The sequence below is a fragment of the Rutilus rutilus genome, assembly GCF_951802725.1.
Source record: "Rutilus rutilus genome assembly, chromosome: 9".
Taxonomy (NCBI): Eukaryota; Metazoa; Chordata; class Actinopteri; order Cypriniformes; family Leuciscidae; genus Rutilus; species Rutilus rutilus.
Window position 1 is genome coordinate 25,633,166 of NC_140223.1, and position 14,492 is coordinate 25,647,657.

At 36.6% G+C, this 14,492-nt stretch overlaps 1 protein-coding gene across 2 annotated transcripts in view; it reads right to left on the reverse strand.

Annotated features, from left to right (window-relative positions):
* The window catches only part of nbeab (neurobeachin b), a 284,815-nt gene that overhangs the window by 203,387 nt on the left and 66,936 nt on the right, over positions 1-14,492 (reverse strand). For both annotated transcript variants that reach the window (XM_084419403.1, XM_084419404.1), the window contains 6 exons: positions 13,399-13,630; positions 10,089-10,189; positions 9,428-9,523; positions 6,155-6,276; positions 3,460-3,586; positions 1,588-1,707 (listed from right to left, as the gene is read on the reverse strand). In XM_084419403.1, coding sequence (XP_084275529.1) covers positions 1,588-1,707; positions 3,460-3,586; positions 6,155-6,276; positions 9,428-9,523; positions 10,089-10,189; positions 13,399-13,630 — 798 coding nt within the window. The remainder of the gene's footprint in view (positions 1-1,587; positions 1,708-3,459; positions 3,587-6,154; positions 6,277-9,427; positions 9,524-10,088; positions 10,190-13,398; positions 13,631-14,492) is intronic.

Below are 14,492 nucleotides of genomic sequence, written 5' to 3' on the forward strand. Positions count from 1 at the left end.
CTAGTAGCAATTACAATTAGAGAGCTCTCTATTTAAATTATTACTAGTAAGAATTACAATTACAGAGCTCTCTAATTCAGTTCTTACTAGTAACAATTCCAATTAGAGAGCTCTACAAATGAATTTTTACAAGTTGTATGTCTCCATTGACTTCCATTCATTTTTAATTACGGAGCTCTACAATTGAATTCGTACGAGTAAGAATTACAATTAGAGAGCTCTACAATTGAATTGTTACTAGTAAGAATGCAATTGCAGAGCTCTTTAATTCAATTCTTACTAGTAACAATTTAAATAGAGAGCTCTCTAATCCAATTATTACTAGTAACAATTCCAATTAGAGAGCTCTCTAATTCAGTTGTTACTAGTAAGAATGTAATTGCAGAGCTCTTTAATTCAATTACAGAGCTCTGCAATTATACATATCTTTAATTCATATTCTTACTAGTAACAATTCAATTGTAGAGCTCTCTAATTGTAATTTTTACTAGTAACAATTCAATTGTAGAGCTCCGTAATTAAAAATGAATGGAAGTCAATGGAGACATACGACTAGTAAAAATTCATTTGTAGAGCTCTCTAATTGGAATTGTTACTAGTAAGAATTGGATTAGAGAGCTCTGTAATTGTAATTCTTACTAGTAATAATTGAATTAGAGAGCTCTATAATTGTAATTCTTACTAGTAATAATTGAATTAGAGAGCTCTCTAATTGTAATTGCAACTAGTAAGAATTGAATTGTAGAGCTCTCTAATTGAATTCTTACTAGTAAAAATGCAATTACGACGAGTAACGCTGGGTACAATTAAAGCTAAAACGGCTTGCCATAGTGTTCGTGTTTTTTACTATTAGCTACTAGAGATGATCGGTTCACGTGCGCTAGGGATCTGTCACGTAACATTTACAAGCGCCAAAACGGTATTTATTGTTTGAATTGCGTAATAAAATTGACAGAATCTGAGAGCTGAAATTTTTTTTATATCATAACTAACCTGCTCTGTCTAGTCTGTCGGTCTCCATGTCCTCTTTGCTTCGGGATTTTTCTGTGCGCGAGAAAATTGATGTGTGTCGTGAGAGCGTGTGAAAAGTGTCAATTGCGTGTGTCTCACGGTGAATGCGTGATAGTTGGCAGCTCTGGTTACGTTGGTCAACATCAGCGAATGCTGTCTGTCAAATTAATGTAATTCAAACTAACGATAAAAATGTAATATGAACAAAACGAATATATTCACTGGTAAAGGTGAAGGGGAGTAGCTTGAAGATGTCATATTCATAGAGTAGACACACTTTCTGGAGGTATACTGCCCCCATCTGGTATGGAATGTGGAGTATGAATTGATTTTTTTTTACACATGGCACCTTTAAGAAAATATGTTTTGCAGCTCAAATATATCACTGTATCGGCTAAACTACATGATAGGCTTGACGTGCTGGCAGCAATAAATGTCATTTATTTATTCTGAAACTGTGCTAAGTCAATGCATCTTTTATCACTTCATTTCACACTGTGCACACAGTGGTGCTGATATTACTCTGAGAACATCTGGCAGCTACAGACAGAGAGAGCGATGGCAAAGCGGTCTTACGTCGTTAGTGTTGACGTGCCAAGCCATGTCACCGTAGGAGACGAGCTGACCATTGACGTAGCAGCGAATCTCACTGTTCCTCCAGCGGTTGTAGATGTGAACAATGCTGATCATGTACCACTAGAGAAAGAAAAAACAGTGCAGTGCATGAGGAAGGTTTAAATAATGCAAATCAATAGCTCTCAACTGGTAGGTCACAATCTAAAAATCAGTTGCGGGTCTGTTCTGAGAGGGTCGTGGAGAGTACAATTAATTCTGCATATTGCAGAAGCATCGGAGCATACAGATGGACAGAATCTTTTCAGAATCTTTTTCTTTTTCTTTTTAGCTGTATTTTTCTTTTCTGGCTCTGGAAGCACAAAATTCAACCCAAAACCATTTTCATGGGCAGCAGGCAGAAGGTCTAATGCAGTAGAAATTTGCATTTAGATATAAATAATACATCAGATCTTGAGTGAGAGGAGAAGAGAAGAGAGGAGAGGAAGCAGAAAGAGGCAGAGAAGAAATCAGAGTAGTGAGGGAGTAAAGGAAGGTTTACTTAGCAGGAGACATGGGTCATTACAGATTTCATTTCTGTCAATGTGCCACCACACGAAAGAATCACAATATGGTGCAGTGTTTCAAACACACACCATTCAGGACAAGAAGCATGTTCTGTGTGTTCTGTTCATTGATCGTAACATCCAACAGAGCTGTTTTTAATCATCGGCTTCTCTTTCATGCTAGCTCATTTTTAAAACAACATACCTAACATTTCCATTTAGCTACATTTTGAAATATACATAATCATATGCATGAACTGCAATGAGGTTCTATTGCCATTCTGTCATTGCAAATTATCTGCATTTTTTTTTTATCCTCAAAGCAAGACCACATAAAAATGTACTAAGAGAGTTTCTACACAGACTTATATTAAGTCACTAAATCAAAAATTCCATTGTTAGGAAGAAGAAAAGAAAAAGAAATAAAAACCCTATGAGTCTAAACCACTGGAGATCAGAATAATTAAACAGTTCATTTATATGTGCATAACAAAGGATAATCCAAGCTACAAAAATGTATTTCTCTTCCTGAAATGTAAACTGTGATCAAATGATAAATTGTTGTTTTATCACTATTGGACCACAAGAGGTCTGAATCACATTGGCTTATCTGTACATCAACATATTATTACATTAAACACATAGAAGTGGCTGGAAATGAAAACATTAATGGGTCTGAACTTGTTCTGTAAACAGATCAATTTAAATGTGCTATTTAAATGAAACTATGTAGACGTAAAAAAAAAAAAAAAATTCATTTAAAAAAAAAAATCCTTTTTTTTTTTTTTTTTTTTTTTTTTAATAAAGCATAATCTTGAGCAATATGCAAACTTGTTCCCACGTCTTTAAGATTGAATTGTAAGATTTGATTTTAGGAAAGAACTTCAAGACCTTGGCAAGCTCATTCCCCTAAGGCTCAAAAGAGCAAGTTGGAAATATTTACATTTATACAGATTACACCAGCTAAGAGCATTAAATATTGAGTAGAAACAAGGCAATCATTTATTAGACAGATGTTTCAAAACTGCAGCAGCTGTGCAGTGATTTCCAAGAGATTTCCCTTCGATTCAAGAAAACAAACAAATAGAGAAAATGGCCTTCTCTATAGTTATCTCACATCCTGGGGTTCACTAGTTTGTAGACAGCATATTTAGCCCAGTTAACTGGATCATTCATCCTCCGGCACAGCTTCGTGGTTTTCACTGAGCATCACAGCAAGAAAATTCACAAGTGCATCCACTCAATTGTTACTCCTTCACGACACAATCACTAGATTACTACAGATGCTAGTAGGAGAGAGAGAAAATCAAAGCTGGAAATGAAAGTCTACCTTGCGGGGCTGAAAGTCATATTTCACGCAGTGCTGGAAGCCCTTTCCTTTCGACTTCAGTGACGTCACAATCAAGCAGTTACCCACAAAATGTGCCGAGTAGCCGATGCCTTTGCTTGTGCGGAAACTGAAATTGAAAAATCAATAAATACACACATAATATACAGTATTATATAACACTTTAAGGTGATGTATTTGCAAAATATATTTTGATAGTAGTCATTGGCAACCCTGCTTAAGAAAAAAAAAAAAAAAAAAAAAACTTTAAACTAGCTAACATTTGATATGCTGGTTTTAATTGGTGTTTCAGCCTGGGTTTATATAGGAATTTTGGGCACCTTTCAGATGGTCAGACTGGGAAAGCGGCTTTCTGACAAGCTAAACCAGCATAACACTAGGATGGGAGATTATTTTAAACCAGCTCAGTCTATCCTAGACCAGCTACAACCATCTTATGCTATTTTAAGATGTTCTTGTTTAACGGGATAGGAAAAAAAATCACATCTTAAACTTTCTTTCAAAACCAAAAAGATGGTTTTGCTGGTCTACCAGCTTAAAGGATTAGTTCACTTCAGATAATTTACTCACCCCCACGTCATCCAAGATTTTCATGTCTTTCTTCCTTCTGTCGAAAAGAAATGAAGGTTTTTGAGGAAAACATTCCAGGATTTTTCTCCACATAGTGGACTTCAACGGTTATCAGCGGTTTGAAGGTCCAAATTGCAGTTTCAATGCAGCTTAAAAGGGCTCTACATTATCCCTGCCGAGGAATAAGGGTCTTATCTAGCGAAACGATCGGTAAAAAAAAAAAAAAAAAAATAAATAAATAAATAAATAAATAAATATATATATAATATATATATATATATATATATATATATATATATATATATATATATATATATATATATAATTTTTTTTTACATTTTTTATTTTAATATATATATATAAAACTCCACCTCATTTTTTCCTCCAACTTCAAAATCGTCCGACATCGTTGGTTTACCTTTTGTTAATTTTGTAATTGTTGTTTTTTTTGTAAAGGCCGTTTGATGTCTTTGCACTTTTGCTTTGTAAACACTAGGTCGGTACTTCCGCCTACCTTTCCAACGTGATCGCAGAGCTAATGCAAGACGAGCATTTGTGGTTAAAAAGTATATAAATGTTTATTCTTTTAGAAAATGACAGATCGTTTCGCTAGATAAGACCCTTATTCCCTTATTCCTACTCCCCTTTGAAGCTGCATTGAAACTGCAATTTGGACCACTATATGGAGAAAAATCCAAGAATGTTTTCCTCAAAAACCTTGATTTCTTTTCGTCTGAAGAACGAAAGACATGAAAATCTTGGATGACGTGCATGAGTAAATTATCAGGAAACTTTAATTCTGAAGTGAACTAATCCTTTAAAATGTCTAAAACCCCTCTAAAGCCAGCCGACAAATCAGTTTGACCAGACTTGGAACCAGAACACCAGCTAAGGCTGCTCTACAATGTTTTTTTAACGGGGTGCGTAGGTTTCCTGATATGCATTAGCTAGTTTCCTGTTCCAAAACAGAGAGAGTAAAAATATCTGTCTGCATTTCAAAATGTCAAAGACAGTTTTGTGTTCTCTGTTCCCTACAATAGGACTATAAACACTCACATACAAGAAAACTAACAGCACAAGAGATCGTTTTAGTGTCTTCAAGAGCAGCGAATAAGTGTGATTCTCAGCGTGAATCAATACTCTGTTTCTTTGCGAACATCTCCTTTTATTCCGAATCTGTGTCACGCACAAATTGAACTCTTGAGTTTGTGTAAGCGGTCCTGCGCTTGGCAGCTCCAGGCTACAGATTTGGCAGCACAACAGCAACAGTGGGACACAGCGCTCACTCTCAAACCCGGCGTTTAGGAGCAGTAGCTAGCATTATTAGCGTGGCAGACTTCAACAACACTGTTTTGTAACCTCCGCACAAACCCCGGGGCAGTTTCTCAGTTCCTTGATCTACATAATGCATGGAGGAATTTGTATATTCTGAACTCAAGAATGTGAAAAATGTTTTCTTTAAAATTATTTGTTAGATGGGCAATATGTTGGTAAACTAAAATCAGAGGGAAATGACTTAAAAAAAGGCCAAAGCTGTTCAAAAATGGATGTTATCCTTCTTTCTCTCTCTCCAAATGCACTCCTTCTCCCTTGAGGACCATTTTCCCTCGCTCCTGGAACCCTGGCCAATAAACACGCGTCTGTGCTATTGATCTGAGCTCTAATTACCCACAAGTCTCTACACACGATGCTCTTTTTGCCTGGCTGACATTAAAAGCCCAAATGAATGTCTATTTCCACCCCGGTGTCCCTTAGCAGAGATTTTCCAGCGATTCCAGAACATTCTGCCCCGGGTTCAAACACCTATTGGTTTAATCAGCAGAATCTGACCTAATTCCCTTTTATGCCTGCATAATCCACCACATCATCAGAAAACAAAATCTTCAAACAAAGCTCATTATATAAGTGGCAAAGCAGCCAGAATTCTCTCTCTCTCTCTCTCTCTCTCTCTCTCTCTGTTAAACACTAAAATAAAGCCATTCAGTTTAATGTACTTACAGACGCAGGCCCTGAAGGTCATTTTCTTTTCTGCTAAGCAAGTTTTATCTAAGAGTTGACAAAGTTAAATATAACTGCATTAAAGCGTAGGCTGTGTGAATGTAGTCACCAGTAAAGGTAGGGTTTGTCTTTGTCCACGTTGATGTTGTTCAAAGGATCCATGCGAAACCAGGTGTTGAGGGTGAAGCCGTTCTGATAAGGCCATTTGGCAATTGGAGGTAACGCAATTGCCTGGCAGAAAACAGAAATTTACAAAACAATGCCTTGGACTCTGTATATGTAATGTATGCTAGACAATTTTGTTTGCATTCATTAATTCTTCTAGAAATCTAACAGTTATAAAAGTACTTAAAGGGGTCACATAATGCCATTTTTCTACAAGCTAATATGATTCTTTAGGGTCTAAATTAAAAGTTTGTAATATACTTTAATTAAAAAAATTTCATTAGTATTGAAAACACTCATTTTACCTGGTCAAAAACAGCTCTGTTTTCAGCACGCCGTTTAAGTGCATGTGTCTTTAAATGATAATGAGCTTTGCTCACCCCGCCCCTCTGTTCTGTGGGGCGTTTTGACACAACACCACACGTGGAGTGTTGCCTTGACAACAGTTGAGGGTATATTTTGAAGAATGGCAGCGGGAGTCTCTGAGGACACTGTGCAACCGTATCAATTTGAACCGGAGTCGGACCAGGAACAAGATGGCGGCCCCGAAGAAGTTCGACAATTAAGGGGCAGGGTAGAGTAGTGAGATACGAACGCTATGTGTTTACTGATGTATACGTTAGTTCATTGACAGATTGATGTTACAGCTAATGGTCATGAAAACTTTTTTTTTCTGTAAATGTTGGCTTGTCAGTAATGCGTAACGTTATCTATGCAGTGTTAGGTACAACAGTACTGTCAGGGCTGAAGCACTGACATGAGGTCACGGCAGGAATGTTTCTAACAGTAGTTGAAGGATTTTTGTGTTACCATTCATCTTCATGCAGTTATAACTGTTTTTTTTTACATTACTTAATCAGTAACAGACACCGTTATAAACCATCTACAAAAGTAAGCTTAGTGTAGTATTACCACGTTAACTTTAACACCTGCGTACACAGTTTGTAATAACACAATAACCATAACGCATTGTTCATTATAAACGTGGGATTATGAATTATATTGAGAACGTCGTACATAGAAAACATGCCGTAATGTACCCTGTGTAAACCTTAGCCGCATTCATCATGAAGCGTGCAAGCGATTTGCAAAGATTAATATAAATATAAATATTAGGGCTGTCAAAAGATTAATCGCGATTAATCGCATCCAAAATAAAAGTTTGTGTTTATATAATATATGTGTGTGTACTGTGTATAATTATTTTGTATATATCAATACACACACATGCATGTGTATATTTAAGAAATATTTGCATACATATACTGTATATATTTATATATAATTTATATTATATATAAATATATTTTTTATATACAGTGCTATGCATAAGTGAATACACCCATGCTAAAGTTGACTAAAAAGAGGAATAAAAAAATCATATTTTGGAAATTGAACTTAATGCCTTAATTTAAAAAATTAGGAAAAATCCAACCTTTAAGGACACCAATTTTCTTTGTGAATGAATAATGTATCATAAATAAATAAATGTTCTTCCTTAAAATACATGGTGCATAAGTGTGTACATCCCTATGTTAAATTCCCATAGAGGCAGGCAGATTTTTATTTTTAAGTTTTTTTTTTTTTTTTTTTATTAGGATACTATGCATCCTGATAAAGTTCCCTTGGCCTTTGGAATTAAAATAGCCCCACATCATCACATAGCCTTCACCATACCTAGAGATTGGCATGGGGTACTTTCCATAAGATCATCTCTCAATGCAAATCAAACTAGCTATTAGGCTAACTGAAATAAAACCATGCCAATCTCTAGGTATGGTGAAGGCTATGTGATGATGTGGAGCTATTTTAATTCCAAAGGCCAAGGGAACTTTACATTTTTCTTAAATATATATACGAGCATGTGTGTGTATTGATATATACAAAATAATTATACACAGTACACACACATATATTATGTAAACACAAAATTTTATTTTGGATGCGATTAATCGCGATTAATCTTTTGACAGCCCTAATTAATATAAAGGTTAATATAACGTTACACTCACTTCTTCTTCTGGAGGTGCAGCAGGAACACAAATAGTTGGTACCGATCCTTTTTTCAGGAGCAGCTTCTTAGCAAAACCAGCTTTATAACGTTACTAACCCTTGTTTGTAAAGCAGTCTGGTGTGTGAAATGATTCGCGCAAACATGAAAGCATTTACGTTGATCGTGGGGAATATCCCCTTCGAAAACAAACTCAGCCACTGTGTCTTCAGCGGTTTGGATTTAGGAACATCAAAATGACTGCTGTGTTCCTTATTACACCCAAGAACAGAACACCACAATCGCTTAGACGCCATTCTGCTCCAGCGTATCAACAATGCGGACTATGATGACAGCTCGCTCAGGGCGGGTCTGTGTTGAAACGCTGCTGTCAATTAACAATCGTGGGAGGGGTGTCCGACCGTGTGACGTCACATGGTCGAACGGCTTGATTTGAGATGGGGGAAAACATATAAGAAGATTTAAAAAAAAAAACACTGGATGGATTTTTATCATTTTTATGATGGTTGTGTACAGGCACTGCCAACACACATTTCAGTACAATCAACTTGTAAAAGTGCATGTACCATTATATGACCCCTTTAATGTTCCCAATATATAGCCACCCAAACAAATATATATTCTTATATATTCTAATAGCTTATTCTTTTGTATTTCAAATAAATGAAAACCTTTCAAACCATATCTATGTATCAAAGAATCCTGAAAAAAAAATTTATCAGTTTCCACAAAAATATTATGCAGCACATCTGCTTTCAATATTGATAATAATAAAGGAAATGATTCTTGAGCAGCAAATCAGCATATTAGAATGATTTCTGAAGGATCATGTGACACTGATTCAGCTTTGCCATCACAGGAATAAATTGTAATAATTTCACAATATTGCTGTATTTACTGTATATTTAAATAAACAAATGCAGCCTTTGTGAACATAAGAGACTTTCAAAAACATTAAAAAAATCTTTCTGACAGTAAAATTTTAAACAATAGTGTGCATTATAAAAAATATTGCTTTGTTTAGCATTTAAAATGATTTACTTCAATTGAATTTTAATATTATTTTGTCAGTTATCATCCATATCATGAAAATAACAGTTTAAAAACAACATTAATTTAAATTTAAATTGAATTTTACGACAAATGAAATGTGCATTAAAAGAAAATGCAAATGTGCATTATGGGAAAAAAGGTGGAGTCACTCACAGCTGCACTTCGGCCAGGGAAGTTGAAGAAAGTGTCGGGTCCGTGTCTCTGTGCCATTTGAGTGAGAACTGAGAGCAGTTTGACTGCATGTCTCGGCTGTGGAAGACAGAAGTACGTGAGAGGTAAGATAAGCGACTTAAGGAAAAAAGCAAATCACAATAACTAAACTCCCACAGGACCTTCTCAGCAAGAACTTCTAAAACGCTCAATTTTAAATGTAATGTTTTGCCTCACTAAATCGGTTTTGATTTAAGAACTTCGATCCAATCTGTCATATTCGCACCTGTTTTGGCAAGCTAATGAAAAAACTGCTGATCAAAACATTTTATTTCCGTGCCTCGTGACTAATTGTCTTATTAAAGCGCAAGTCTTCACACAATTCTCAATTTTTTTCTCCAGAAGGGGTACTTCACTCGATCCAAAAACGTAAAGCTATTGTGACAACATCCTCACTGTGGTGTCCGCCAGCAGTTGATGTTCTGTCAATATCCCTCACTCGAGAGAACGGAGAATCGATACCTGGGCAGGCCTGATCTGCTCTGCGGTTGATTGCTCCAGAGGTCTAAAAAGGCTCCAAAACGATCTCCAAAAGCGGTGAAGCTAACGACCCCTTGGAGCCCCAGAGCCCTACACGAGATTTCACTCATTTTCAGTGGCTTACCCACAATCCTCCTTCTCCTCTCAGCATGCTGAAGAGCAATTTGAGTTCTTTGACGGTGATACTGTAGCTGGCCAGAACTCCAAGCATGTCCACCAACAAGTCTGTTCATCATGGAGAAAAACAACAACAGAAAGACAAAAAGAAGTTAGCTCTGTATTACTGAAGTGGGCACAGTGTGGATGTAAACAGTAGGATTCCCCGAGGCACTGGTGTGCAACTTACACAAGACATTGTATTATATAATAACACAGTGCAAAATAGCAATTTCACAGTAAGACGTGCAGGAGGATCAAACAGACCCCAGAGTCTGGCACCTTTCCTGAGACTGGTAGCATAAGCCTGCAAGCCCTTGGGGAACGTCCAGTGGTTAAAAATACTGTAATTCAGTATAACACAAAAAGGTTTAAAGACACAATTAAAATATCCAAAAAACACTAGAACAATATATTTTGTTGACTTGTGTACAGTTTGCATTATCCCAAATGTTTCCAATAATGTTTAAATCCAGAGAAATCAGCCATTTTAACCAGTTCAATGGCCCGTGTCATTGTGTTGCCTGTCAATGACGTCATATCCGTGTTACCCTCGATTTCCAGTTTTGGAAACACCAAAGACGCTTTAATGTGTTTTATTAGAGAGGTGAGCAACTGTTTGGATACATTTATCGACAGAAAACTATTCGTTGTTATATAGCGCAACACGTTTAGTCTTATTGGTTGAATCTCTTGTTTTCTTGATTTACCATGAAACATGTTTGTAAGTGGCTAACATAGCATAATCAGGAGGACTTTATTTGTAGTAACAGTAATAAAGCTTTTTTTTTTTCCCATACAATATATTTTAAAATTAATTGCATGCCATTTAGCAGCACAAGTTTTTTTTTTTTGTAATATATGATATTCTAATATAGATCTGGCTTAAGCATTGTGCAACAAGTGTCTCATAGCAGCCACCGAGCGTAACGAGAGTGTAACATTATAACATAACTTTCAACACACTCAAACTTATTTTTAGTATGATTGTAAAACAGCCATGCCTTACCCCACAATTTTAGTGTATAAATAACTTTAATACTCTAGCTCATCCATGAACATGATTTCTGCCGGAGTCCCGTCGGATTGCTTTGAAGAGGTGAAGACAACAACTCCCATGATTCCACGCTCGTTCACGTCGTCATCGAGCTACGCCTTTGTTGTTGTTTTGAATTAGCGACCTCTAGTGGTGAAACTTACATACTGTGCCTTTAAATGAACTGAAGTTTTAAAAAGGTATTAAATTAAATAATAGAGTGATTAAACTGAAAGTACATGTCAGGCAGTCAGACTTTTAAATGTCTAAAATGGAGCTAGCTCTTCCTTAAAGGAGAACTCCGGTCAATTTTAACATTGAGCAAATTTTTTTGTACATTTGGAGTGCTGTCAATACAGAGAACAACGACAAAAATCGGTGTTGCCTACACCATGTTATCCTCTTTTTAAAATTTGCACCCTGTTGACTTCAATGGGGCAAGTTTTAAACCTGCTTTTAGCCTCTTAACATCCTTGATGTGTCATTACAAGTGCACAGCTAATGTGAGTGATTCGTTCAGACTGATCACGGGTGAATCTGACTGCAGTAGACATGAAAGATATTAATAAATATGATGTTATTTCAGCCAGCGCACATACCTGTATTTACATCCTGTTTTCGGTCGAAGTCCACAGTAATCGATTGTCGAGTTCACGCGCGTGATCATAGGTAACTAAACCTATGCGTGTGAACTCGACAATCGATTACTATGGACTTCGACCGAAAACAGGATGTAAATACAGGTATGTGCGCTGGCTGAAATAACATCATATTTATTAATATCTTTCACGTCTACTGCAGTCAGATTCACCCGTGATCACTCTGAAGGAATCACTCACATGACCTGTGCACTTGTAATGACACATGAAGGATGTTAAGAGACTAAAAGCAGGTTTAAAACTTGCCCCATTGAAGTCAACAGGGTGCAAATTTAAAAAAGAGGATAACACGGTGTAGGCAACACCGATTTTTGTCGTTGTTCTCTGTACTGACAGCACTCCAAATTTACAAAAAAATGAGCTCAATGTTAAAATTGACCGGAGTTCTCCTTTAATAAAATGTTCCAGGTTAAATACAGATAAAAGTCGACATTAAACAGCATTTGTAAACAAATTGTACTTACATAAAATTACATTTTAGAGCAAACCTGGATATTCAAGTAGGAAAAATTTGGAACACTACGATTGTACTGTAGTGAACTGTACATTTTAATGTAAATATATATCGTTGCTGTCGGATGGACCTTGTTTCGGATGGACCTTATATCTCCATATTTTGTGAGTGTCTGGCCATATATAAAGCCAGTATTTCAACTTTGACAAAACAGCATTTTCACAATGTGCAGTTCATATATATATATATATTTCTTAAGCACCAAATCAAAATATTTCTGAAGGATAATGTGACACTGAAAATCGGAGTAGTGGATGTTGAAAATGAAGCTTTGCCAATGAAGGGAAACGTTTCGTTTCAGGTTAAACACTCACTGCTCTGAGGACAACATGAGAAGTTATGCTAATTAATGCCATTTTACACTTTAATTTTGAGTTTCAACAAGACTGCTGCTGAAACCTTCCATGAGCCAATTCACAGCCTCTGCCTCTTAAAAGATTCAGATTGTGAAAAATGGCATTTATGCAAACAGAGGAAGATGTTGGCCATGAATTATAGACGAAATGAATAAAAAAAACATTCTTCTTCATTCATAAACGGCAACTAAAATTTAATATTGCTCTAAACTGCCACTCAATCTCATTACAAGAGGGTGCAACTAATGAGATTTTTCTCTCGGTTTCTCTACTGCCAATGATGAATTCCACTGCTGAGAAGATTGCAGTTTAATCCACATTTCTTTCACTCACAGCGATTCGCACCGCTCTCGAACGTCTAAAAAATAGAAATCTACAAGACAGTGCTCATATTTTGCATGTGCTGTTCAAAGCAGATTTAAGAGTGTTATTTTTGACCTTTTAAGATAGGCTACATAAACAACAAGCTCCATTTAAGATGCAATGTAAAATGTACATAACTGGTTTCTCTTTCAAGGAACAGACTGACATTTAAGTCATTTCCATTTCAAATCCACCTTCTCGAAAACAAGTATGTGACGTTTCTGACTGTATTGTTGCATGTCTTTCATTTCAGAGCTGAACCATTTATAGAACTTCAGGAAAATAGAAAGAAATGGGTTTTACAAGAGGTCAGTTTGAAGGGTTTGTAGGGTTAGGTTGAGGCCACTCACCTGCGATCATGTCATCCACAGAACTCATTTTGAGCAATAGCCTTTGAATGAGGCCAACCTCAGTGCTGGTCTGCAGGTTTCGGACACTCTTGCGCAGTATGGCGGTGAACATGCTCCAGATTTCCGCCTGACACGTGACTTCACAGTGTTCCAGCAGCTCCAACATGCAGATGATGGCCTCTGCATCCTGGATGATGAAGTTCATCTCCAGGTCAAACTCACCACCAACCAGCTGGAGCAGAAGGGACGGTTCAAAATAAGGAGAAGAGAAAGAAACAGGAGGGGGAAAGACAAGGATTAGATTAGACTCATAAGCAACAAGAAAAGGGTGCTCTTTATAGTTTACTAGAGCTTTTAGTGGCTGTTTGAGGTCAGACTGACTTAGTTTTTAGTTGTGACAACAAATTGCTTAAAAAGGTACACTATGTAACTTTTGGCCCTCTAGCGATTAAAAAACAAAACTGCATGCATTTTGCGGATAAACGTTGTTTTGGTTGTTTTTAAACCAAAGACTGTTCAGATGAATATGACCCTGCACTATAGATAATGCTTTACAATGAACTCTGTTAGAGAGATACATATGACAATTTATATCTTCATTAAAATACCTTGTTGAGGTTTATTACTTACATGTTGAGTAATAAAAACGGCATCTCCTTGTCGCTTTTACATTTCAAATCCCTCAATTCTCGCCATCTCCAATGTTGATTCTTGTTTTATTACAAGCTTTATTGCGTACTACTTTTGCCAGCAGACTCTCCTCTCATCTGCGCTTTTTAAAACCCTGGAGGTTTGAGATTTAGTGTGCTACATGTCAACCTTTCTCACTCAACCTCTGCCACTTTCCACACCATACACGCCTCAAAGTAGCCATCAACTTTTCTCTATTTACGAATATAATGAAACATGCACAGGCGAGTAATATATGTACGCAATTTCCCGGAAAAACCATCAAGTCAGGTCTAAAATATAAACACTTAATATAGGCTTGCCATAGTGAATCAGGGTAAGACAATAACACGTAAAAGGATTGATGATTGATTGATGACGGAAGCTCACGATCAGACTGCCAAGAACGCACTCAGGACCGCTTG